Source organism: Mus pahari, chromosome 16 (genome assembly GCF_900095145.1).
Source record: "Mus pahari chromosome 16, PAHARI_EIJ_v1.1, whole genome shotgun sequence".
Classification (NCBI taxonomy): Eukaryota; Metazoa; Chordata; class Mammalia; order Rodentia; family Muridae; genus Mus; species Mus pahari.
Window position 1 is genome coordinate 46279228 of NC_034605.1, and position 27744 is coordinate 46306971.

At 45.8% G+C, this 27744-nt stretch overlaps 1 protein-coding gene across 3 annotated transcripts; it reads left to right on the forward strand.

Annotated features, from left to right (window-relative positions):
• Positions 1-954: 954 nt before the first annotated feature.
• On the forward strand, positions 955-27502 carry Sirt5 (sirtuin 5). 3 transcript variants are annotated; one of them, XM_021215774.2, is made up of 9 exons: positions 955-1042; positions 6447-6596; positions 7566-7699; positions 13135-13360; positions 16232-16319; positions 17083-17136; positions 19740-19863; positions 22259-22374; positions 27035-27502. In XM_021215774.2, the coding sequence occupies exons 2-9, from the start codon at positions 6482-6484 to the stop codon at positions 27108-27110; spliced, it is 933 nt and encodes a 310-aa protein (XP_021071433.1). In that variant the 5' UTR covers positions 955-1042; positions 6447-6481; the 3' UTR covers positions 27111-27502. The 3 variants fall into 3 exon arrangements, with proteins under 3 accessions (XP_021071433.1, XP_029403535.1, XP_029403536.1); XM_029547675.1 differs by lacking the exon at positions 955-1042 and adding an exon at positions 1109-1238 and having other exon boundaries at positions 27035-27501; XM_029547676.1 differs by lacking the exon at positions 955-1042 and adding an exon at positions 5413-5513 and having other exon boundaries at positions 27035-27501.
• The last annotated feature ends 242 nt before the right edge of the window (positions 27503-27744 follow it).

Below are 27744 nucleotides of genomic sequence, written 5' to 3' on the forward strand. Positions count from 1 at the left end.
TCAGAGCTGGGATGTGGAGGAAGTCTCCTGGACTTTGATGAAATACAGCATCTCAGAAATGGCAGACCCCGTGGGTGATGGAGGGCTACGTATTGGGTCTGTGGACCATGGAAAGTTGCAATAAGAAGCTAAATGTGTCTCCCTGTCCTCTACGTATTGTAAAGAATTAACGTGTATGGCAGTTACTATCACAAGCATGAAAAGCAACAGAAGAGCTAGAGATGTTGCTCAGTGGTAGAATCCTTGCACAACACGAGCAAGGTGCAGGGTTCAACATCTGCAACACCAAAAGAATAGAAAAAGAAAGGAGGGGAGGGGAGGGAGAGGAGAGGAGAGGAGAGGAGAGGAGAGGAGAGGAGAGGAGAGGAGAGAAGAGAGGAATACAATATTTTGCCCAGGTATCACATGAAGTGGTTTGGACCTTTGTCTCTGGAGCACTTTTGCCATAAGAGGGGGCTTCAAAGTGGACAAAATGTCTGGCAGATGGGTCATTTGAGTTTTAACTTGGGAAAGATAAATGCGAACTATTTGTTCCCAAATTCTCGGACTATTTTCCTTTCTGGTTCCCTGGCTCCAACACCAATTTCAGTCTTAGAAAAGCCATGCTGATGAGTCTGAACAGAGAAGTCTGCCCCTAAAGCCAGTCGATTTTGCACCAGCAGTAGTGAACACAACCTCTAGGTTGGGTTAGAGGGGTTTGGGCTAACCCGGAACTGACTCGCCAGGGTTGGCCACAGATTTTCAGGGGAATCGACTCTGACTTTGCTAAGCTCTGTACTGAAACTGCATCCCCCAGTGTGCTCAAGGAGGCAACAGAGCAGGCAGTAGGTAGTTCATGACCTATTTGGGCAGTGGAATAAGCCTTGGAAGGTCACAAAGACACATGCAAGTCGCCTCTCCTTCCACTGACTTGTGGTCCCACCAATAGTATGTCGCGCTCCGGGTCTCCGGTAGGGGCCGCTGCAGCCGGGGCTTGACACCAGGACGCCGAGCGCTCCGCCCCAGGCCTCTCCTGCTGCATGGTCCCCAAAGCTTTTTGCAGGTGCGTGTCTGGCACTGGTGGGGGTCTGGGCTTTGTCTCAGCTCCGCGCGCCCCATCCCGCGCATGCGCAGCTGGGTGCCGGTGGGGACAGCGGCGACGCTGTGGGTGGCTGGATGGGCCACGCGTAGGAAAGAAACCCTGGGGAGCGACTGGGCCGGGGAAGACAGTGACCGGAAGGAAGGGCACTTTGGCTAAGGTGACAGGGACCGGTTGTAGTGGTGGCGGTGGGTAGGATCACGACACAGCCTGAAGGTAGAGCCGGCAGGATTTGGTGATCGTGGCAGCCGAGAGAGGGGGAAAGGTCAAAGCCAAGCCACAAGCCGGGAGGATGGTGCCCCAAAGTTTTGCGACGGGGGCGGGATGGGGGTAGCGCACTTTTCAACTCTAGGAAGATGGGAGCTCAGGAGTGACAGCTGCCGAGGTGGGCCGAAAACCCTCCGAGGGTGGTGGCTGGAGGCTGGGCACTCACGTGTTGGGAAAGGTGATCAGCTGGATCCCAGGCTGTACCTTTCTTTAGGTTCGATGGCAGGTAGCCCTGACCTGAGCAGGGGTGAGCAGAGCGGGTTGGTGTCCAGGCCTGGGACTCCTGGGGTACTGATCTCATTTGGGAGCTTTTGGTGTCCAAAAATTCTTTACAGAAGGCCTGTGAACGACTCTGCAGTAGAGTTGCCATGCACTCTGTCCTGTGCCTACTCCTGCATTTCAGTCGATTGTGTGTATTTCTGGGCCGCAATGGGGTGTTTTGATATATGCATGTATTACATTTAAGAAGAGATAACCAAGCTGATTAACGCGTCTGTCATCTCGCAATTTTTCAGTAAGAACGTTTTTTTTTTTTTTTTTTTTTTGAGTTCACTCTTTTCAAAGTTTTGAAATGTGCACTTCATTATCAATTTTGGTTGCTGTGCCCTGCAAAAGAGCAGTCAAACTCTCTCTAAGAGTATGCCCCTTGACAGGCATCTCCATGCCCCGTCTTGTTCCCCACACTCAGCCTCTGGTGACCGCCTTTCTGTTCTTTGCTTCTGTGAGTTTGACCTTTCTATGCTCCTCGTGTGACCTTTCTATGCTCCGCCTGCCCTGCTGTGCTTAGCTTATTCCATTTAGGTTAGCAGGGTCATCCAAATGATAGAACCCATTCTTTTTCTTTTCTTTTTTTAAAGATGTATTTATTATACACTGTAGCTGTCTTCAGACACTCCAGAAGAGGGAGTCAGATCTGTCACGGTTGGTTGTGAGCCACCATGTGGTTGCTGGGATTTGAACCCAGGACCTTTGGAAGAGCAGAACCCATTCTTCTAATAGTGCATTGTGTATGCACAGGCTACACTTACCATAATCCTCTGTTGATTACCACCTAGATTGTTTCCATGTGGGTAACACCAAAATTAACATTGAGGCACAGATGCCTCCTACCCACATTGACCTTCAATCCCTTCATAACAAGCTCAGAGGGGGCTTGCTAGAGTATGTCCTAATTCTGGCTTGAAGTTTTTGAGTGATCTCCATATTGTTTACCAAAATGGCTGTGCTAACTGACATTGGCATAACTGACATTAGCAGTGTCTCACAGTTCCTTTTCATCCACATCCTTGTTAATGTTAGCTTTTGTGTTTTTGATAACCAGCCAATTCCAGCAGATTTGTGGTGATAGTTCATTGTGGCTTCATTCCATTGTCCTAGTGTTTTCCTTTGATAAATACCCACTCAAGTGCCCTGCTCAGTTCTAAAAGTAGGTGGCTTTCTTGCCACTGATAGGCCTTGGTGCTTTGTTAAATATAAGCCATGCCATAAAACACCAAAACCAGGTAAGGCTTCATGTGACCACAATGAATCCGGACAAAAATCCAGACCACTCAGTAATCCTGTCTAAACCACAAATCCAAAAGCCTGCTGCTTTTCAACAATCAGAGGGCCAACCTCTCTTTCTTCTTTTCAATAATGTCCCCTACAATGTCCAGTGAAGTAGCTTGTTTCCTCTTAGGCTCAGGTTCAGTTCTCAGTACCCACACTGTGGCTCACAGCCATTCATAGCTCCTATTCTCAGGAATGTGGTACCCTCCTCTGAACTAGTAGGGCACCATGCATGCGTGTGGGGTACACAAGTACATGCGTGCACATAAAATAAATAAATCTAAATAAAAATATTTCACAATTAACACCCTTTAATTTCTCCATGATTTGTGCTGCCCGGAAGACACTGACAGTCCACATAAGATAGTCACATAGATATTGAAACCCTGGCTTCTCTTCATATCTCTCTCTATACTATTTCTTACCCATTCCTAATTCTTTCACTAATTTCTTATGGATTCATAATTTTAAACATCCTAGTAAATACCAAATTCTTGACATCCCTATCTCTCACTAAACCTTTTCCCTCCAGCAATGTGTTCTGCTGATCTCTATCTGATGATATAAAACTCTTGTTCTGACGTCTAAAAACTGGTTACATCCTGGCAGTGGTGGCAAATGCTTTTAACCGCAGCAGTAGGGGAGGCAGAGGCAGGCAGATCTTGGTGAGTTCAAGGTCTGGTCACCTTGGTCAAGACCAGGTCAGCCTGGTTGAGTTCCATGATGGCCAGGAAGGGCTACATGGAGAAACCTTGTCTCAAAAAACCATCAATAAATAAATAAATAAATAAATAAATAAATAAATAAATATAGTCAAAGTGCACAGAACACACAGTCTGCCCTTAGTTCCGTGTTCATCCCTGTGACTTCATACCTTTCCAGAACAACTTACAGAAGGAAGGGTTTATTATGACTCACAGTTTGAGGGTCAGAGCATCATCACTGGGAAGGCATGACAACAGCATCCGGAGACAGTTGGTCACACCGCATCCGCAGTCGGGAAGCAGAGGGGACGAATGCTGGTACCCAGCCCACTTTTTTTCCTTTTTAATTTTTTAAAGATTTATTTATGTTATGTATAAGAGTATACAGTCGCTGTCTTCAGACAAACCAGAAAAGGGCATCGGACCCCATTATAGATGGTTGTGAGCCACCATGTGGTTGCTGGGATTTGAACTCAGGACCCCTGGAAGAGCAGTCGCGTGCTCTTAACCACTGAGCCATCTCTCCAGCCCGCTTTCTCCTTTTGATTCAATCCAGGACCCCAGCCCGTGTGATGGTGCCATCCACATTCAGTGTGGGTCTTCCCTCCTCAATTAAACCTCCCCAGAGGCCCCCTCAAAGACGATCCCAGAGGTGTGTTTCCATGGTGATCTAAATGGAGTCAGGTTGACAGTGAAGATAACCATCCCACAGTCCTAAGCTTTTTTGGGGGGTCGGGAGGGAGGTGCTCGAGACAGGATTTCTCTGTGTGACCTCGGCTGTCCTGGCACTTGCTCTGTAAACAAGGCTGGCCTGGAACTCAGAGATCCAGCTGCCTCTGGCTCCTAAATACTGGGATCAAAGGCATGGGCCACCACTGCCCAGCTAGCCCTAACCATTTTAAAACCACTGTGTAGTCATAGTTGGTGGCGGGGACAGTCTTCCCCTGGACTTTCTTCTCCCTTTAAGACTGAAACTTTTTACTTGTTATTTGTAAATAGACCTCAGATACAGTCAAATTAACCCTTTTGAGAGTAAAGTTCTGTAAGTTCTGATAGACGTGCCATGTAACTGTCACCACGATCAGGACGCAGGATGCAGGACACATTCATTGCTCCCGCTTTCCTACCTCTGTACCTCCTCCCCTTCCATCATGATCATAGATGTAGTCTTTATTTATTCTGGAATGTCATAGGAATACAAAAATTGTTGTCTATGTGAATATATATATTTGTGTGTAAACAAATGTGTATATGAAGACCAGAGGCCTCTTCCTGTATTGCTAACTCATTTAAATTTTTTAAAAAATGTGTGTGTGGGTGAGTGTTCACACCACAGCACACTGTGAAGGTCAAGGGAGAGCTGACGGAGGCGTCACTTCTCCTGTGGGTTCTGGAGACCATCACCAGGTCACCAGGCTTGGTGACAGGCACCATCTCACTGGCCCTTTTCCTTTGGAGGCAGGGTTTCTCACTGAACCTTGAACTTGAGAGTTTGACGAGGCTGCCTGGCTGGCCGTTTCTGTCCTTTCTCCACGAGCTCCCTGCCCTCAGTGATGGTGTGTGGCGGCGCACACCTTTCGTTCCCGGGGCTTGGGAGGCCGAGGCAGGCCGATCGCTAAGAGGTCAGAGACCGGGGCCAGCCTGGTCTACAGGACAAGTGCCAGGGTAGCCAGGGCTACACAGAGGAAAACTCTGTTTCGAAAAGCAAACAATCAAAGAAACTAAACAAACAAAACAAAAAAGATTACCAGTTGGCTTGTGTGCTCGGCCATGTGTCTGACTCTGGTCCGGGTTGAGAGCATCCCTCAGATGCTCAGATGCTACGGCAGGTGTGCAGCCGTGCAGCCGTGCAAGTCCGAGGGGCAGTCCAGAGGATAAACGAGAACAACCAGGCTAAATGCCTATCGGAGTTAAGGGTATCTTTTTATTTTATCTTTATTTTGTCTTGTTTTTGTTGTGGTGGTTTTTTTGTTTGTTTGTTTTGCTTTGTTGAGACAGGCTCTCTCTGGCCTTGAACTCCCTGAGGATGACCTCCCACTCCTCCTTCATCCACCATGTTCAGGGTATTCTTAACAATACAGTCCCTCACTCACTGTGACCTATGACCTCACTCTGGGGTTTTTTAGCTCTACTGGTGCAATGTTTCCCTTTTAGTTCCATGTTCAATAATTCACATGTTCGTAAGATTCATCCTAATCTTGTGATAAGGATCTGGAGTGTAGGTCCTGACACCCAGGACAATCAAAGCCCCGGGCTTCACCCACCCCCCAAAGCTTAAAAGATATTTCTCTCCTTGGGGTGCCATACAGGCTTGTAATCTCAGGCTTGGGGAGTCTGCAATGGGAGGAACATTATTCAAAGCTACCCTGCAAGCCGGGCGGTGGTGGCACACGCCTTTAATCCCAGCACTTGGGAGGCAGAGGCAGGCGGATTTCTGAGTTCGAGGCCAGCCTGGTCTACAAAGTGAGTTCCAGGACAGCCAGGGCTATACAGAGAAACTCTGTCTCGAAAAACCAAAAAACCAAACAAACAAAGCTACCCTGCAGTATGTAACCAGTCTCTCTCTCAAAAAATAAAAAGCAAAATAAAATTAGAAATTGTGAGACGTCTGATATTTTTTCTAACACGGGTTTCACGTTACATGGTGTTGTGTGTTTGGGGTAGTCTGGATTAACAGTGTTCTGCTGTCGGCGAGTATATGTGTTAAATTTTCCACATAGGACTAGTTATCTTGAGTCAACCAGCAAATGTTTGTACCTATATACATGCAACAACACCTCTAGTGAGACAAAGACACACTACGAATGTGAATGTTTTGTGATTGCTTCTGTGCGTTTTATATTCGACAGCCTGCCCGGGGAAGTAAGACTTCCACGAAAACCTGATGCGACCTCTCCCGATTGCTCCGGGCCGCTTCATTTCCCAACTGTGTTGTAGACGGAAGCCTCCTGCCTCCCCACAAAGCAAGATCTGCCTCATCATGGCTTGTCCAAGTTCAAGTACGTCATCCTTATTACGTGTCTCCATGGGCCACGGTGCTGAGGGGGCTTTAGCATGATTTTTACAGGGCACGCACACGATGAGGAGGAGAAATTTAGATATTTGGTACTAGTGGGCCTCAGTCAGTTCAGCTTGGTCACAAGCACAAAGGCGTTGTCTTGACTTTCCACGGGAAATTTGGATCCATGAACCTTTTAAATCCCTACAGCTGTGCCCGACAACAGGCTATGCACACCAAGCAGCCCAGGGAACCGTATATAGAAAGACTAAGTATAGTAGATCACAAGGAGGTATCGGAGGTGGGGCTGAGATGCTGAGCCAATGTGTGCCCAAAGCTCTTCTTTCCTGGAGAGGCTGCCACGCACCCACCCATCAAGTGTATAAGCTTGTCTCTTCATGATACAGGAAACGGTTTTTAAAAACATTTATATTTATTTATTTAAGGGAGAGGGACATGTGTGTGCCATGGTGTGTCGAGATCAGAGGGCAACTTGGAGAAGTCCCATTTCCTACCACCACGCGGCTTCTAGAGATTGAGCTCAGGTCATCAGGCTTGGTGACAATGCCCTTCCTCTGAGTCACCTCGCCAGCCCTGAGGAATGCTTTTTATTGGAATAACCAAAATATATTTTTTTAAAGATTTATTTAGTTAATATGTGTGAGTGTTTGACTGTGTGTTTGCATGTGTGTGCCTGCTGGCCACAGAGATCAGAAGAAGGCACCAGATCCCCTGGATCTGGAGTTGCAGATGGTTGTGAACTGCCATGTAGGTGCTGGGAACCGAACCCATGTCCTCTGCAAGGTCAACAAGTGCTCTTACTAGCTGAACCGTCTTTCAGCCCCTATTGGAGTATTGCACAGTAAACTTTTTTTCCCCCAGTGTTAAGGTTCATGACATACAAAGGGGATGTGGAATATAAATGTCCAGTTGGCACTCTGGATTGATACGGGTTTTATTTTCTGTTTAGATATGGCAGACTTTCGGAAGTGTTTTGCAAACGCCAAGCACATCGCCATCATCTCCGGGGCTGGTGTTAGCGCAGAGAGTGGGGTTCCGACTTTCAGAGGAGCTGGGGGTTACTGGAGGAAATGGCAAGCTCAGGTCAGTAATGCTCCCAGAATACCAAAGGCTTTTCTGAATGAAGCTTTTACCGAGTTCGCTCCAGCATCCACACAGAAGCGCAGGGGCCGTGCTTGAGATGGGCAGTGGCCGTTTTCTCCTCTTGGTTTTGCTGTCAAACACAGTCTCTACGATGACTACGGTAGCAAATCTGGGGCCAGAGAGATGGGTGCTGTACGGAAGAGCACTTGTGCGAGCCTAAAGCATGAGGACTTCCAGCACCCATAGAAAGAGCTGGGCAAGCCGGGCGTGGTGGCTCACGCCTTTAATCCCAGCACTTGGGAGGCAGAGGCAGGCGGATTCCTGAGTTCGAGACCAGCCTGGTCTACAGAGTGAGTTCCAGGACAGCCAGGCTATACAGAGAAACCCTGTCTCGAAAAACAAAAAAACAAAAAACCAAAAAGCCAAAGAAAGAAAGAAAGAAAGAAAGAAAGCAAGCAAGCAAGCTGGGCAGGCACAGCTCCGTATGCGTGAAACCCAAGAGACAGGAGGCTCCTGAAAGCTTGCCTAGGCTACACAGCAAGCTTCTAGTTCACTGAGAGACTGTGTCTCAAGGCAAGAAGAAATAGGGAGATACCCAGCAGCCTCCTCTGGCTTCTGAATACTTCTGCTTCATAGGTGTATGCAATTGCATACTTATGTGTATGAAACACACACACACACACGCACACACACACTTCACCCCTGACAGTCCAAAGTAATGATTGCACCCATTGTCCAATTTGGTGACATAGTGAGTCTTTTACTGTAGTTACTAACAGGAGTATGGGTGGGTGGGTTACTTACAAGGAGTGGGATAACTCAACATCAGCTGCATTGCTGGAAAGCTTGCCTCAACCCGTGTGACCCCCAAACTGTGTCCTATGTGGTACATAGGACCCCAGAGCTTCTGTTCACGGCTTGCAGGCGGATCTGCAGGGAGCGTCTTTCTCTCTGGGTGGTCGGTCTCACCTCACAGCAATTGTTTACTCCCTTCACTATTAGGTTGGGTCCTCAAATGTAGATATAAATATCCGAAGATAATTGGAAGTTAAGTATTAAACACTGTAGAACATCTGTGAAACTTGTTGAAGGCTCAGAGCTTGGTGTTTATTAAACAATTACATGAAGAACATTGCAACATAAGTTCCGTGGGGCTGAATGGATTTATTATTAAAAAGTTTTATTATTTATTTGATTTTCTTTACGTGTATGTGTGTGTATCTGTGTATGAGTATATGAACATATGTGTGGGTTCTCAAGGAAGCCAGAAGAGGGCGCTAGATCCCCTGAAGCTAGAGGTACAGGCAATTGTGAGCCATCTAGTGTGGGCTGAGAACTGAACTTGGGTTCTATGCAAGAGAAGTGTTCTTAACCACTGAGTTATCTCTCCAGCCCTGCTTGGTTGGTTTGTTCTTTTATTATTGGGTTTTTGTTAAAATAGACATGGACAAATGTACCCATGTTTAGCATACAGTTCAGTGAGTTTCAGCAGATAGATGAAGTTGTACTGTCAGCACCATGGCTATAAGTTAGGACATTTCTGCGTTATATATTTGTGTTATATACTATCCCTGGTTAGGTTTCTATTGTTGTGATAGAGACCATGGTGCAACTCGAGGAAGTAAAGGGTTCATTTCATCTTACAACTCTCAGGTCACAGTTCATCACCGAGGAAAGGCAAAGCAAGAGCCCAAGGCCGGAACCTGGAGGCAGGAATTGATGCAGAAGCCATGGGGGAATGCTGCTTCTTATATTACCCAGTACCAACCACCCAGGGGTGCCACGACCCCAAGTGGACTGGACTCTTCCATATTAATTGTTAATCAGGAAAATGTCCTACAGACTTGCCTACAGGCCAATCTGATGGAGGCCTTTGCTCAACTGATCTTCTCAGATGATTCTAGTTTTTGGCAAGTCAATAAATAACTAGCCACTACACACACACACACACACACACATATATATATATATATATATATATAAATATACAACTATTCTCTCTCTCTCTCTCTCTCTCTCTCTCACACACACACACAGACACACACAGACACACAGACACACACACACTATACATATAGCTACTTAAAAACAATACATATATACATGCACATATACACAAACTATACATATAGAAGTCCTCTCTGTTTCTTTACGGGATATCTGAGATGTTCGGCTTATAAAGAGAAAAGGTTGATTTTAACTCAAAGTTTGGGAAGTTTCCCTCCATGTTCCATTGGCCCTGTGGCATTGGGGCCCGTCATGAGAAAACACATCATGACCGTGGGCGTGGGGAACACAGAGTAGAGCAAGGCTATTCGTCTCACAGCTTAGAACCAAAGAAAATAATGAAACGACAAAGGCCTCTCTCACAGTGCTTCGCTTTATCCCCAGTGACCTAAGCTCTCCCATCAGACCCCACTTCTCAAAGGCTCACAGATTTTCGCTTGTGCCAAATGGGCAGCCATATCTCCCACAGCTGGGCCTTGGGAAGACAATGCAGATCAAAACAATAGCAAGTTAAGTTAAAATCCTTAGTCTTAAATGTTTATTTCATTTCTGTTTTTAGCTGTGTGTATGTGGGTGGCGGTGGTACATACGCGCATATGGTGCCCTCTGAGGACAGAGGAAGACATTATGTCTACTGCAGCTGCAGTTACAGGGGACCATGAGCAGCCTAATGTGGGTTTGGGGGCCTGTACTTGGGCCCTCTTAACTGCCTAGGCGTCTTTCTTATCCTGGAAATCCCTAGTTTTAGAGAGCGGCGAACTTCGTGTGTTGTATCCACTGTGATGCTCCCAGCCCCAGAATGCTGGCACACGATGCAGGTTTCAGACATTTTGGTTGTTTAGATGATGACAAAATGAACCACCTCAGTGCGAGCCTTGCAGAATTCACAGGGCTTTCCCCTGGAGTGCAGAGCGCATGCGCTGTCCCTTCCTTCCTCTGAAAGGTTGAAGCAGGTGAAATTGTGAGATGCTCTGGCATTCCTCAGGCCCAGGAGGGGAGAAGGGAGTAGAAAGCCTCTAGAGTCCAAGAAGAAAGAAGGTCCCCAGAGGCATCCTTGGAGAACAGCAGCCAGTGGCAGGAAGGGCTTGGGCGGGGGTGTGGGGTTGGGGGTTGGGGGTTGGGGCTGCTCCAGTGTCAGAGGAAGCTCGTTGCCAGTAAGGTGAGAGGTGAGAGGGTATATCTGATTCCAATTCCGCCCCCAAGGGCCCTTGTATGTGCTTTTACAGTTCCTAGCTTAGTGCACAGGTACTGCTGGTCAGGGTGTCCTAGGTGATGGGATACAGCGTCCCTGAGGGCCACACATTGCACTTTGAAAGGAAAGGCTATTGTCCCTGCCTGGGGTTGGGGGTGTGCTTGTAAGGTGGGGGCGCATCTTTGGTGTGCTTCTTTTCAAAGTTAACATAGACTGGAATGAACCCTTTGGTTGTGTATACAGTTCAGTGAGGACCTGAGGTGACACAGGCAGGATATGGGACTCATTTCCGTGACTGTTAAGAGTTTCCTTGTGCACTTCCTGACCGCTTCCAACTGGGACAGCTGTGCTGTGGGCCTCTATCACAGGAACGAACAGTCTGTCTCAGAAGAGGGCTAGTGTCTTAAGTCCAGATATTTCTTGCATTCTGTTAATATATATTGTTCTTATGCATATGTGTGCATGTGTTCAATGTGGCTCATATGTGTGTATGGTTCGGTGTGTGTGCATTTATAGATGTAGTTTGTAAGAACATATAGCTGTTTGTATGCATGAATGTGTGTTATGGGTGTCTTGGGTGAGGGGTAATCATCTAGGGGTACCACCGAGTTCATTTCATGGGACAAAGAATTGTATGCCCTGAGACAGGAAAGCAAAGTAACACACACACACACACACACAGACACACACACACACACATAGACACACACACAGACACACACACACACACATAGACACACACAGAGAGAGAGAGAGAGAGAGAGAGAGAGAGAGAATATCACTGATAGCCAGAGATCTAAGGGGACATGCTGTGTCCTGCCCAAAATTGAAAGCAGAGACCCCTGAGGTTCCAGAGGGAAAGTGAGTTATCATCCTGGGAACAGCTGACAGAAAGTAAGGTATGGATTGAAGCAGAACAAGAAAGACTAGCCACAAAGAGAATGGAACAACTTTATTAGAACAAACAGCTCCCATGGAGGGCATAGGAGGGGCTCTGGGGGTGGAAGTCTGCCAGAGTCTCTAATTTGGATTTTCTATAGGCTCCTGGGAGCTCCTGCCAGCCATGTGTAGCAGTTGCAATCGTGTGTGTGTGTGTGTGTGTGTGTGTGTGTGTGTGTGTGTGTGTGTAAGCATTCTTTCTTAAAGGGACCAGGCCCTATTTTCTAGATTGGTCCAAGTTCTTCTGATCTTCTTTCACATGTATGTATATATGTGTAGTTTATGAGTGAGTACATTGCTATATATATATGTATGTAGTTTTTATATGTACATACATACATACATGTGATTTGTGTGTAAGTAGATAGAACATGTATTTTAGTTGTATGCATGTGTGTATATATTCGTCCATATATAAGCACATGCAACCAAATGTTTATGTTTAGTTGTATGCATGTATACATGTATACTTCTAAGTACATGTAGCCATGTGTATATAGCTGAATATACTGTATAACTGTGTCTAAGTGTGTATATATGCAGTTTGTATGTGGCTACATGCATATACTTGTGTGTATGTGTGTATATGTGTCTCATTTACATGTAAGTATGTACAACTGTTTATATGTATTTATGGGTATGCATGCATATGTTTGTAATTTATGAATACTTATTTACATGTGGCTGTATATATGCATGCAATTGTGTGTATACAAACATCTACATGTAGTTTTAGCATAAATACATATAACTATGTATATGTGTATAATTGTGTGTATATAAATATGAATACCCATATGGTTATAGCTCTGTATGGGTGCATGCACACATGTGTAGTTTGTGCACAAAACATATAATTGTATGTAGATGTGTCTAATTGTGTGCTGTGTGCTTGTACATGCCGTGCTTAAGTTGTATGTAGGTATGTGTGTGTCTGTGCATGTTTGTATAGTTGCCTGTCTGATCTCCTTTCTGTGCCTGATGTATTTTACTGGGGCAATTTTCCTTTCATGTTTTTCTTGAAGATTCTGCACAGTGAGATTGATTTCTCAGAGCTCTGTGGGGGTCAATTCCAACCCCAGATCCTTCCCCACATGTCACTTGACTTCCTGTTCATAATTTGTGAGCTGAGTGAGGAGGGTTCTGTTGCTTCTGTCTCATCAGTAGGAATGTTAAGAGTGACCTGTTGGTCCCAGGGCTGGGATGTAAGACGGTGCCATGCAGTCTAGCCTGACCTACTGCCTGCTCATTTCTACCTCCACAGATCCCTCGCTGACCTCTGCCTCTCTCCCCTCAGGACCTGGCAACCCCTCAGGCCTTCGCTCGAAACCCATCACAGGTGTGGGAGTTTTACCACTACCGGAGGGAGGTCATGCGGAGCAAGGAACCCAACCCCGGGCACCTGGCCATTGCCCAGTGTGAAGCCCGGCTGCGTGACCAGGGCAGACAGGTTGTGGTCATCACCCAGAACATCGATGAGTTGCATCGCAAGGCTGGTACCAAGAACCTTCTGGAAATCCATGGTGAGGAGAACAAGACTTTAAAACACAGCTTGTCCACCCTACTCTACCAGACACCTGTCCTTCCCCCAAAGGCTGTGGCACTTCCCTCAGGGACACAGTGGTACCCAAGGGCACCTGGACAGTTGGTAACAAGGGACACCTTGCCCACTGGGCACAACTCACTTGTTTCCTGCAGCCTGGTCATTGGAGGATGGACTGAGACCAATAGTGTCAACGCTCTTGGGTTTCAGTTAGATGCGCCTTACCTGGACATACCAAAAAAAAACCCACATTTCTTTCACAGCCCCCACCACACATCAGGTAGTATCAGTGTTCCTGACCACTGTGGCCTACACAGCCACAAGCCCCTGTCCCTGGGGCAGCTATGGAAGAAGGCAGTTCTTAACACAGCTATCCATGAAGGGAAGCAGACAGGCCTGGGAGGGAGCTAGCATCACTGTGGCTTCAGCAGGACTGGACATGGCCAGCTGTGACGTCAACATCCTGGGGGCATTTACTTATCCTTTGTCCTCAGTAGGGAATTTGCTGATGAAGTCATCCTGTTCTACCAGAGTTGCCTGAGGGAGGTGTTGATGACCCAGGCCCTTTTCTATAACAAGCCCATAATGTTGTAGCATCCATGAAGTTTGTCTTTGGTTGCTCTGAGTTCACTCCTCTGTGGATTTCTGCTCAAGGCCATTAGCTTTAGCATCTACAAACCCAAGGAATGGGTTTCCTCACATACAGGTTAAGAATCAGTCCACTCATGTTGTCTATTCTGTACAGCTACAATGGAGTGCTACACTCAGCCAGCTTACGGTCACCTGACACAGAAATCCGTTCTCTGCTTGTCCTAGTTGGATTTTATTGCAACTCCTATAAAGGAAAATATTTAATCGGGGCTGGCTTAGAGCTCCAAAGGTTTAGTCCATTATCATCATGGCAGGAAGCATGCAGGCAGACATGGGGCTGGAGGAGTCAAGAGTTCTACATCTTGGTCAGCAGGCAGGAGAAGAGACTATGAGCCACACTAGAAGTGACTATGAGCCACACTAGGTGTAGCTTGAGCCTAGGAAACCTCAAATTCCACCCCCTACAGTGATGCACTTCCTCCAACAAGGCCACACCTCTTAATAACGCAACTTCCCATAGGTCGAGCATTCAAACATCTAAGTCTATGGGGGCCATACCTATTCAAACCACCACACTGATCAACACTTAACTCTGCTGGCTGTGTGTCAGTTACCACATGTCTGTCTATTTCTCTACAATGTCAACCCATTTTCCTAGCCATGCAATGACATCAGCCTTACAGGCTTCTTTGAAGAATTGCAAAAGGTCGCATGTGCGTATTGGGTGGGTTTTTTTTATTTTTCTGTTACAAATGATGAGAACTTTTTCCTGAGGTAACAATAAAGGAAGCTCCCTCACTCATTAAATTCAGTTATGATTTTAAGATACACGTGGGTGCTGAGAATGGAGTTTACATTCTCTGCAAGAACAACAAGTGCTCCGAACCACTGAGCCATCTCTCCAGCCTGGCCGTCCCTCAGCTAAGTTTCTTTAGAAACACCTTCACTGACGTGCCCAGAGGTGTATATGCTAGGTGATTATAAAGTGTATTGAGGTGACAGTCAAGATTAACCGTCACAGCTAGCCACTCAGAAAACTGTACCCCCTGGGGTCACATGCCCTGTGATTGACAGCTCCATCTGCTCAGCAAGGGGTAGAGGAGCGACGGTCCCTAAAGAAGGCCGATTAGGCACACTGTGACTATCTGTGTGTACTGTGGTGGGGATGTACCTCAGACCACCATGAGCATGCAACAATTGTTTGGACTGTGGCCACCTCATTGTACAAAGTTGCTATTACTAACACTTCTTATTTGTTAGGTAACTGCTCAGTTTGTGAGTTTCTTTGCTAGAAGAAATTCAAGTTCTATTAAATCATAGGTAAAATTTTGTGATGCTCTGAACGGTTGACATTTTAGGTGGGAACCTAAACCCTGAACAGCTGCCCTGTCTTCCCCAGCCCACTGGCCTTTTATAATTAAGCATCTAGTTAGTAACTCGGGCCCTTAGCTTCATGCTGAGCCGCTGCTTCTCTCTGGACCATTCCAGCTACGTCTGGACATCACTCCAGGGTCAGCTGCATGAGGTTAGCCATGTAGTCATAGCCTTATCCTCTCTAAGTCGTGATGACCTTGAAAGCATCTGCTTTTGGTTGGTTAAACAGTTGTACATGTGTGGTGGTCTGAATAAAAATGGCCCCCAGAGGCCCATATATTTGGACTCTTAGTCATCAAGGATTCGCAGTATTTGAGGAGAATTAGGAGGTGTGTCCTTGTTGGAGGAAATGTATTACTAGGGGTAGGTTTTGAGGTTAGGCCAGTGTTGTTCTCTTTTCCTTTGGATCTGCTATAGTTCCAATGCCACGAGTGCTTCCATGTTCCCACTGTGCTCCCACTGTGTTCCCACCATGTAGCCACTGTGCCTGCACTGTGCTCCCACTGTTCCCCCACTGTGCTCCCACCATGCCCCCAATCATGCTCCCACCATGTCCCCAATCACGCTCCTACCATGCCCCCATCGTGCTCCCACCATGCTCCCACCATGCCCCCACTGTGTCCCCACGGTGCCCCCATCATGATGATAATAGAATAACCTTCTGAAACTGTAAATAAGTCCACAATTAAATTCTTTCCGTTATGAGGGTTGCCTTGACAGCGATAGAACAGTGACTAAGACAGTGCGCTTTTATATTTTCCATGATTCCTAGGGTGGACCTAACCATCAAAATGAACGTAGGGTGACAAATTATTGTCCGGCCTCTCAGACAGGAAGGCTTTGATACTGAGTTCTGAACTTGCTTGTCACTTGTCTTTTCTTTCAGGAACCTTATTTAAAACTCGGTGTACCTCGTGTGGCACTGTTGCCGAGAACTATAAGAGTCCGATCTGTCCAGCTTTAGCAGGAAAAGGGTAACTATAGCATACTGCAGACTAAATGTCACCTCTCCTCTAATTGCACATAACTATAAGGATATTGAAAGTTCACTGAAGATTCCAGTGGGTATTTTTCTTCCTTTTGTTTTTTTGTTTTTTTGTTTTTTTTGTTTTTTGTTTTCCCCCAGTGGCTATGTCTAAAGTGCAAGACTAGACACGGTACAGATATTTAATGAAAGGAACACTTGACTCATAATTGTAAGGTGCCTGAGTTATTTGCTTTGGTATGATCCCAAAGTTTTATTTACACAAGCTCACACCCTGTCTCCACGTAAATCTGTATATTAGTGAAAAGACCACAAGAAACACACAGCAAAGGGTTAACTGTGACCTTGAGGAATAGGAAGATTATGGGTCATTTTTATTTCTCCTTCAGATCATAGGGAGTTTCCTAACATTTTTATGACGGATGTGTATCATTGTTTATAATTAGGAAAATTTAGGAGTCAACATAAACTACTGGAAAAAATATCTTCTGGACTGTTTGAGAGCAGTGTAAATGTATAGAAGCAAAATCCTAACATGATGTCATTGGAGAAGCATCAGAACTATCCCACTCAGACTCCCTGACACAGCTTCCTCTTGAAGTCAGTATTGCAGGTTAACCCTAAGTTACCACACACAAGCAAGCTTTGTACCACGTGCCACCAGGCAAATGCACAAAGGGCCACGCCACGTTCTTCCTCTGTTCCTTGACTTTACCATCAGTATTCACTCTCTTTAATGCTATTTACTCCAGGGCCCCAGAGCCAGAGACTCAAGACGCCAGAATCCCAGTTGACAAACTTCCCCGGTAGGTAAAAACAAAAACAAAAACAAAACTGATGTCTGTCTGGTGTTCAAGATTGGAGGGCAGGAGAGACAGACAGCTCAGTGGTTAGGAACACTGTCTGCTCTTCCAAATGTTCAATTCCCAGCACTCACAGGGCAGTTTACAACTGCCCATATTTCCAGTTCTGGGGGGATCCGACACCCTCATACAGACATACGTGCAGGCAGAACACCATTGTATATAAAGTAAAGTATAAAAAAAAAAGTATAAAAATCAAAATCTTAACTTTCTTTTTCGGTTTAAGGAGATGCCTTTTAAGTGTACCTATGTAGCAATGGTCCCTGACCTCGAAGTCCAGGGTCGAAAGGACAAAAGATGAAACGAAGCAGGTCCTTTTTAGAGAGCCAGGCTTACTATGTTGCCCAAGCTAGCCTTAGGCCCCTTGGCTCAAGTGATCTTTCTGCCTCGCGTGACCAAGCAGCGACACAGATACTGCCTGGCTTTGATCTCTCTGTGTCCTGACAGATCCCGTGGAGTCTGGGAACTTTCTGGGAAGTGACGTGACAGAAGGTGATCTTGCACCGGAATCACACTCTAATTATCATTAGAGAACATTTATAGTATAGTTATTAAGGAGCCCTTGTCCCCTTCCTCAGCATGTCTCCCCGGCCAAGACTGAGGAGGTGGCAAAGGTCTTGCAAAGGTGAGATGACAGAACTAAAAAAAAAAAAAAAAAAAAAAAATTGGGGTTGGAGAGATGGGTCAGTGGTTAAGAGCACTGACTGCCGATCCAGAGGACCTGGGTTCAATTCCTAGCACCCATCTGATCGCTCCCAACTGCCTGTAACTCACTCCATTTCCGGGGGATCTGACGCTCTCTCCTGGCCTTGGGGGCACTGAATGCTCATGGTGCCCATACTTAAATGCATTCAGAATATTCATACACATAAAGTAAATAAATCTAAAATAATTGAAATATACTTTTGTGTGTTATAAAGTACACTCGATTTTTAAACCTACAAGGTTTTTCAAAACCAGGCACCGAAACAGTGCTTTCAAAGGGAGTTAGTTCCTCCCTTGGGCCTGGAAGATGATCAGTACTAAAGGGCTCACTAGGAAACAAGAGAACCTCAGTGTGGATTCTCAAGACTCCCAGAAGAACTAGGCCTTGCCATGGTACCTAAAACCCCAGTGCTGACAGACAGAGCCTTGGGGACAGCCAGTCTAGCCAAAACAGCAACCTCCATATTCAATGAGAGACCCTACCTCAGCAGATAATAATACGGAGGGCAATAGGGGCAGATGCCCTGTTGATCTCTGACCTCTACATATACGCACACGTGTGTGCGGGCAGGCCAGAGCATGTGCACTTGCACAAAACAAGGCAGACCAGACGTGTGTGACTTCCAGGACAGCCAGAGATATATATTGAGACCCTGTATCTAAAGACCAAACATAAAACCAAAACCAAAAAAATCCAAACTCCCTCAAGAAAGGTTTCGCTTTTAAAACTCTGTCTATGTGTGTATGCCTGCATGTGGGTGTGTACACCTGAGATGCAGTGCCCTTGGAGATCAGAGGCATTTGGACTTAAGCTTGAGTCACAGATGGTTGTAAGCCACTGGGCTAGCTGGGGTGTGCTGCAAGAGCAGTGTGTGATCTTCTTCACTGAGAGGCCACTCCGACCCTGAATCACTGCTTTCTACAGAGTACATATGCTTTACTGACACTTCTTTGGTTTATTTTAACCACAGACCCTTTTTTACTTCCTTTCTTCCTTTCCTTCCTTTCCTTCCTTTCTTCCCTTCTTTCCTTCCTTCCTTTCGATCCAGTTCAAGACAGGGTTTCTCTTTGTAGCCCTGGCTGTCCTGGAACTCTCTCTATAGACCAGGCTGGCCTCGAACTCACAGAGATCTGCCTGCCTCTGCCTCTCTAGTGCTAGGGTTAAAGACTTGAGCCGCCACCACCACCACCTGGCCAAGTGTAATTGTTTTAAAAGCCAGCCTGTTGGCCTAGTCTTGTAATTACTGCTATTTCAAAGGTTGAGGCAGGAGGATCACAAGTTCATGGCTGACCTGGCCCACAGGTGTATTCAAGGTCAGCTGGGGCAATTTAGCCAGACAGCCTGAGATCCAAAAATCAAAAGGAATTTGGGGAGTCAGCCAATTGGTAGAACTCCTGCTTTACCGCATGCAGAGCCCAGGTTCCAGCGAGAGGCAGAGCAAGGTGGAGGAGAGAGGATTTCGGCACGGAGCACGTGTCTGTAGACCATTCTCAAGAAATAAGTGATCCGAGAAAGCAAACGGAGGTCGTTGGTGGAAAGAGGTGGTCCCATGTTGAGGGCAGCCCTGCGGTCTGGCCAATGGGAATGCGTTTGCGTCAATGAGCACGGTAGCTGGGGAGAGAAACAAGCTTTTAGTGTAAGGACAAGCTTCGCTGAAACAATATCTACCCAGCTCATCGAATGAAAACAAGACTCGAACTCAGTAGAGAAGGGTCACCTCAGTGGCCCCATCCCAGGCAAGTTCCTATCCGCTGGCCAGCGCGGCAGTCCCGTTTCCGTGGTATCCTGGACAGTCCCGACCCAGGCGGTTAGAGGCAATCTAAGGGCGATGTTCTTCCAGGTGTGAGGAGGCAGGATGCGGAGGCTTGCTGCGACCTCACGTGGTGTGGTTTGGAGAAAACCTGGATCCTGCCATTCTGGAGGAGGTGGACAGAGAGCTTGCCCTCTGTGACCTGTGTCTAGTGGTAAGTCACATGTGTCCCTCCCTAGTCTTTAGGCCCTGGAAAGACTCCGGTGGAGTGTCTGGCTGCCATCTTCCTCCCTCCCTTCTGTCTTGTCCTTCCACCTCCTCTTCCTCTTTTTCTTCTTCACTCCCTCCTTCCCTCCCTCTCTGAAAGACAAGTGTGGAAGTCTGTAGTGTCCTGCAGAAAAACCAAGAAGCAATAAGTAAGAGCTTATCTTTTTAAAAGATTTGTTTTATTATTTTTAATTATGTTAAGGTGTGCGCGTCTGCATGTGGGTATGTGCACATAAATTCAATGTCCTCGGAGGCCAGGGTCTTTGGGACCCCTGGAGTTACAAATAGTTGTGAGCCACCTGACATGCGTGTTGGGAACTAAACCTGGGTCGTCTGGAAGAGCAACAACTGTTCATAACCACTGAGCCCTCTCTCCAGCCCTCAAAACTGATCTTAAAATATGAAATTGCACGACCATCCTCTGAGCAAAACAAAACAAAAGGAGCATGCTTTTTGTAGAGCAGTATAAATTTATAGATGTAATATTCTAACATAATGTCATTTGGGGAACATCAGATTTTCTTTATTCATCCATCATATGTGTACACATGATGATTGTGTATTAATGTGCCACACGTATTTGTGGAGGTCATAGAGTCAGTTCTCTTCTTCCACCTTTACATGGTTTCTGAGGACAGAACTTGGGTTACCAGACTTTTACTGCAAGCTCTTCCACCTGCCGAGCCATCTCGCTGTCCCTGACCTAGATTTTAAATATAATACACACTCATTATTAAATGTCGTTGATAAAATACGAAGGAATCAAAGCCTAAGAAGGAAATAATCTCCAGTAGCACTTTGACCTTTTCTTCTAGAGCAGGGGTGAACGAAGTGCAGCCTCTGCGTTAGTGCAGTTTGTACCATTTTGTAAATAGTTGTGTTAGAAGAGTTGTGTCTTTCCACACGTTTACTGTGGCTGCTTTTGTCCCACAGTATGGGAGCTGAGCCCTGGTAGCAGGGTCTGGATGGCTTATAGAGCCTAGCAGTTTAATTAACCGTATGGCTCTTTTTGCAAAGCAAGTTGGCAGCTTCTGATCTAAACCCTGCCAGATGTATAACATATGCACACACATGTATGTAGACATATGTACATGTATGTGTGTAAAATACACATGATACATACTCTGTCTCTATTGCTTTATTCATATCATAATTCAGTTAGCCCATTGCATTATTCCAAGCCAACATATCTAAAGCTGCCACATCTTTTAGTTTACTGCATGATTTTCTGATACACAGATAATATCATGAGAAAATCCTATCGCAGGACATCTGAGTTGTTTCAGGCTGTTTTTTGAATAGCATCTAATGCAGCCCAGCAGGGTATTACATCACTCTATAGCTGAAAACCAGACTTGAGTTCTTCATCCTCCTGCCTCTACCTCCCATATGCTAAGATTACCGGCATGCACCCTGCGCCCAGCTGTTACACATTTTGGCATTTGATACAATGTTGCATGCGTACCTGAGATGGGATGTGTCCCTCAGGCTGTTTCCTTAGGACACATTCCCTGGATGTGGAATTAACTAGAAAGAGCCCATAGAGTTCACAGCTTCTTTAACATGTCCTTAAGAGTAGAGAGCCGGGGCTGGTGAGATGGCTCAGCGGGTAAGAGCACCCAACTGCTCTTCCGAAGGTCCGGAGTTCAAATCCCAGCAACCACATGGTGGCTCACAACCATCCTTAAGAAGATCTGACACCCTCTTCTCGAGTGTCTGAAGACAGCTACAGTGTACTTACATATAATAAATAAATAAATCTTAGAAGTTGGTCATAGTTCAAAAATGATCATAAAGAGTAAAATAAATTTTAAAAAAAGAATTTGAACAGTCTTTAAAAAAAAAAAAAGAGTAGAGAGCCTTTGTGGGGGGTCTATTTCCATTCTGTATTTACTGCATACAGAATGTGTGTGTGTGCAGCCTCTGGCCAGGGAGGTCGTTAATGAGGAAACCTGCTTTCCAAAATGTGTTCTGGCCTCTGCATTCCTAGGGAGGGCGTGTGTTCACGTCAAAGGTTATCAGTGACTATTTCCCACCTTAGAAAAAGAATGTGGATCATTCACACAACTTCAAAGACCAGAAGAAACGTGACCCTTGAGTCATGTCCTTTGGGCCATGTCTTTGACCTCTGCCTAATTGTGTGACTGTCCCTTTGTGTCACATGTCCTTACCCATTCCCGGTGAGCACCCGACTAGTACTGCCTTTCGCTCATCTCCATGCTGCACCTCCTGACATCGAGTGCTACCTTCCTCACACCTCTATTCACGAATGGCCCTGCCTGAGCAAGTTTCCCTGATGTTTCCTTTCCTCCCAGCGCTGTCACCGTCTCCTTGCTTTGTAGGTGGGAACGTCCTCTGTGGTCTACCCGGCTGCCATGTTTGCCCCTCAGGTGGCTTCCAGAGGAGTCCCGGTGGCCGAGTTTAACATGGAGACCACCCCAGCCACCGACAGATTCAGGTATGGGGACAGCAGAACTGGGTGATGGGAGATGGAGGGTGGGTTCGGGTATGCCATCCCAACAGACCGCACAGTTCTGATTTCTGTGGAGGACCAGAGAGGAGAGAGCATGGGCACAAAAGGAGAGTTGGTGACTTTTTTTTTTTTTTTTTTTTTTTTTTTGGTTTTTCGAGACAGGGTTTCTCTGTATAGCTCTGGCTGTCCTGGAACTCACTTGGTAGACCAGGCTGGCCTCGAACTCAGAAATCCGCCCTGCCTCTGCCTCCCGAGTGCTGGGATTAAAGGCCTGCACCACCAGGCCCGGCTGAGTTGGTGACTTTTTGTTTGATTTGTACTTGACTTTTATGAAAGAACAAAATGCCATTAACTGCAGACTGAGTGGCTGTGTCTCACTACATGGGAGTTTCCATAGAGCTTCTATTTTTCCCATCAGCACGATATATCCTTCTCCAGACTTGATACTTGTGTTTGTAGTTTTCAACTAGATGTGGTAACAGTCTTTATATGTAGGTGACAGGTTCCACTTCCCCATAAGAATGGCTTTCTTAGGCTCTATTACAGTAAATGCCAGGCATTTCCTGATTCCCTCGGGGTTTTCTCTGACTGGTCCCCAGGGGTCCTTTCGAAGTCAGATTTGCATATGGCTGACACAGAGAAGATGTATGTGCCCACCACAGCTCTGCTCGGGGCCTTTTAGCACTTGGACCCCTCAGGGCCCTCGGCCACCATGTTGTCTAATCTTTAGAACTTAACTGAAGTACACGGTGTACCGGACAGTGCTTTAGTCCCGAGGATAGGCTAGATCACTAACCTAAATCCAAACCTGCCCCGTGACGATCAGATACTGGTGGTCGAGGCGAGCAGTAAGCCATGGATGTGGTGGGTAGGTCATCCAGCTTCCGAGGTGCTGAGGCAGCAAGGAGAGCCTCGGTGAGGTTGGGGGTAGGGGCAGACAGGCGTTAGGATTTGAGGTCCTTAGGGCGAGCCCGAAGTGATATGGTTCTTTCAGCATATACATACATACATACATACATACATACATACACACACACACACACACACACACACACACATGTTGAAAGTACTTTCTAGGAGCTGGAGAGATGGCTCAGCGGTTCTTCCAGAGGTCTGAGTTCAATTCCCAGCAACTATGTGGTGGCTCACAACCATCTGTCATGGCGAGGAAAGGTACTTGCAGCTGAATGCTAATTGCTGGTAGAGACTAGACATGTAAGGAATTAGCCTGAAAACCAAGTAGAGTGTAATGTCGCTTATCGAGGGTTTGAAGAGCCCTTGCTTTTAAGTTCCAGTGGCCACATTTGATGGGGTAGTTGGCGTTTCCCTGGCTGTGCCCTCATCAGTAGGCAGCAAGGCGTTCTCTGCCTGTGTAGCTGGGTACCAATTAGTCTCTTAATCTATGAGTTTACTTAAGAGAAATCTAAAGAAATAGGACAAATGTATGCCTTGAAATATACATATATGGGCTATGGGATAGCTCAGCGGGTAAGAGCACCCGACTGCTCTTCCAAAGGTCCTGAGTTCAAATCCCAGCAACCACACAGCATACTCACATAAATAAATAAATAAATAAATAAATAAACAAACAAATAAATAAATCTTTAAAAAAAGAAATATACATATATATACATATATATACATATTTCATTATCTATATAATTATATATTACATTATATAGGAAGCACAAATGAATGCTCATTAGCTTTATCTTTGCTGTTTTTAGTTAGCACACAGGTCTTCCATTTGAGATGGAATTGGCTAATAGGAGCCCACCCACCTTTCCTCATTCTCATAATTTTCCTGGTGTTCCCTTAATCTTCCCGAAGATTCAGATCACCCTAGCCCTTATGAATAGACAACCAGACTTCCTGAACCAGAATTTACAGCTTGCAGGGGTGGTGGGGCGGGCGGTTAGCTGTTTGTTTTACTTAGGGTTTTACTGCTGTGAACAGATACCGTGACCAAGGCAAGTCTTAAAAGGACAACATTTAGTTGGGGCTGGCTGACAGGTTCAGATGGTTCAGTCTATTATTATCAAGGCAGGAACATGGAAGCATGCAGGCAGGCATGGTGCAGGCAGAGCTGAGAGTTCTACATCTTCATCTGAAGGCTGCTAGCAGAATACTGACTTCCAGGCAGCTAGAATGAGGGTCTTATAGCACATACCCACAGTGACACACCTACTCCAATAAAGCCACACCTACTCCAACATGGCCACACCTTCTAATAGTGCCACTCCCTGGGGCAAGCCTATTCAAGCCATCACACTGTTTATACTTTAATGAATGGCCAGTGGGTTCTTGACAGGAACTCCTTTGTTCTAATTGTGTATATGTGTGTGGGGGTATGTGTGCACACACATAGATGCCCTTAGAGCATCTATGCCCTTGGAGCTGGCATTGTAGGAGGTTGTGAGCTGCAAAATGTGGGTGCAGGGACATGAGCCCTAGTCTTGGGCAAGAGCGGTGCATGCGCTTAGCTGTGGAGCCATCGCTCTTGACTCTCTGGTTTATTTTCTATCTTACTTTGTGATGCTGAGGATTGAACTTAGAACCTGTGCATGCTAAACAAGCTCTCTAGTGGTAAGATAAAACTCTTCGGCCCAAAATATACATCATATTTTAGATTGATATGTAGTCCAGGCTGGCCTCAAATTTATGATTCTCCTGCCGTAGCTTCCTAAGTACTGTATAGGCGTGCTTACCAGGTCTGTCTTATATTAGCCCATATCATGCGCTAGAGTTTGCTTATTCTTTGTCCAGAGGCAGGGATGTGGTCCAGAGTAGCACAGCAGAGTTCAACCACTGGGCTACTCTCCAAGCTGATATTAATTTTATATCATCTCATTTATATACTTTTGCTTTGTTGGCCCATGTTTTGAGACTCAAATCTAAAGGTCCATCACCTTGAACAGTTAGTTGTCTTAGGGTTTTATTGCTGTGTTGTCTTAGGGTTTTATTTCTGTGAAGAGACACCATGACCAAGTCAACTCTTACAACAGACAACATTTACTTGGAGCGGGCTTACAGATCTCAGAGGTTTAGCTCATTACATCATGGCAGGAAGCATGGCAGCCTGAAGGCAGACATGGTGCTGGAAAAGGAGCTTCGAGTTCTACATCTTGATTTGCAGGCAGCAAAAGGGGTCTATCTTCACAGGCAACCAGGAGGAGGTTCGGGAATTCCACACTGGGCAGAGCTTGAGCATAGAGACCTGAAAGCCTGCATCCACAGTGACACACCTCCTCCAACAAGGCCACACCTCCTCCAACAAGGCCACACCTCCTCCAACAAGGCCACACCTCCTAATAGTGCTGCACCCAGTGGAACAAGCATTCAAACACCTGAGCCTACGCAGGCCAAACCTTTTCAAACCACCACACCAGTGTTGTGGAGTTTCCCTCCCTCTGTTTGTATATTGTATGAGAGGAGGGGCCAGTTTTACTTCTCAGCATGTGAATGTCTAATTTCCCAATACTACTTATGGAAAAGCCCGTCTTCCCTTTCCCATTGTACCCCTGGTGGATCTGCAAAGTCACTTGGCCACGGACTTAGAGATTAATTTCTGGATGATGTTCTGGAACACTGGTTGATATGTCCACCTTTATGCCTGTATCCTGCTGTTTTAATCTCTATCACTTTGTACGTGTTGCAAGGAGCTCACTTCCTGCAGAGGCTCTACCGTCGTTCTTTATGTTCATGAGTTGATCAGTTATTGAGCTTTGTGAAGGCACCTATGAGCTTTTGGATGGTTTTATCTATCTCTGTGAAAAATGACATTGGAACTGCAATAAGAATTATATCATAATATGGATATTTTAACAGCATTAATCCTTCCAATCCACGAACATGGGATATCTTTCTATCCATTTAGTATTTCATATATAAATATGGACACATAGAATTTCTATTATAAATTTGGCATTACATTGGCAACATACACTGCAATCTTGCCTCCTCCATCTGTCAGAATAAAGTTCTCACAACCTACAGACTTTAGACCGATTGTCTGCGATGTGTTACATTTTGTACTGTCAGAACTTGAGTTAAAGAAGTCCAAGAAAGCCAGGTTTGGTGGAGCACAGGCATAGTTAGGGTTTTCCTGCTGTGAACAGACACCATGACCATGCAACTCTTATAAAGGATAACATTTCATTGGGGCTGACTTACAGGTTCAGAGGTTCAGTCCATCGTCATTATGGTGGGGAGCATGGCAGCCCCCAGGCAGGCATGGTGCTGAGTTCTGCCTCTTGTTCCAAAGGCAGCTAGAAGACTGGCTCTCACGTGGTTAGGAGGAGGGTCTCAAAGCCCATCGCCACAGTGACACACTTCCTCCAACAAGGCCACACACCTCCTAATAGTGCCACTCCCTGGACCAAGAATATTCAAACCACCACACATACTTTTAATCCTGGCATTTGGGAGGCAGAGACTGGCTGATCTCTGTGAGTTCAATGCTAGCCTGGTTGGTCTACACAACAAGTTCCAGGCTAGCCAGGGTTACATAGTGAGATCCTGTCAAAAGAAAAAGAGATCTATTAAAAATTTAAAACACCAATAGCTGTATGCTCCTGGCTGTAGCTGTATGTTTGTTTTGCTGACTCGTACCTCCTAATTCTGCTGTATGCCTTCTTATGTTTAGGTTTCATTTTCCGGGACCCTGTGGGAAAACTCTTCCCGAAGCCCTTGCTCCTCATGAAACTGAAAGGACTTCTTAATCGCCCCGTGGAAAGAAGAGAAGATCCTGTAGTACAGTGTCCTGGAGTGCTGAAGCAGGGCACTAACGGGAGAAGTGGTTGTGTGGATGGCGAGCTGAACTTTGGAAACATATGAAAACACCCTCCAAGCCCCAAGCAGACAATCTGTTACGTGATGGGTTTCAAAATACCAGCAGCAAATGTGTTTGATCTGGAAGAGGCTGTCAAGTCCTTCCATATTATTTGATTTGAACTGAAATATGAGTAATTTGGATTTGATATTTTTTGGTTAGTTACTGGAAGGGAAAAATTTGTAATTAAATTGCTTAAAAAAGGTAATTATCCTGATTGTATGTTTGCATCTTGGGCAAAAACAGAAAAAGAGAATTAAAACCCTGAAAGTTAAACCCTCATATTTATTTATTTTTTTGTACTTTTTTTTTTTTGTAGAAATGAAACTACCTTTATAATTGGTAACTTATGGTATAAGGACGTTCCTCCAAGAGATGCCCTGGCTGGGGGCTTCTTTTCCTTTTCTTTTCGGTATTTACTTCCCTTGGATGTCTTACCTTAAAGAATACGGAATAACTTGCAGCAACAACTCATGCAAGGCAAGAAGAGGAATGTCCGAGTAGAGACATCAGGATGAGGACAG

What these genes read in the sequence shown, in the direction of transcription:
- Sirt5 (XM_021215774.2), top strand. Translation starts at nt 6,482, where the DNA reads ATGCGACCTCTCCCGATTGCTCCGGGCCGCTTCATTTCCCAACTGTGT. An exon ending in CCAGCTTTAGCAGGAAAAGG is followed by an intron (nt 16,320 to 17,082) that starts GTAACTATAGCA and finishes TATTTACTCCAG; the next exon opens with GGCCCCAGAGCCAGAGACTC. An exon ending in CCAGTTGACAAACTTCCCCG is followed by an intron (nt 17,137 to 19,739) that starts GTAGGTAAAAAC and finishes ATGTTCTTCCAG; the next exon opens with GTGTGAGGAGGCAGGATGCG.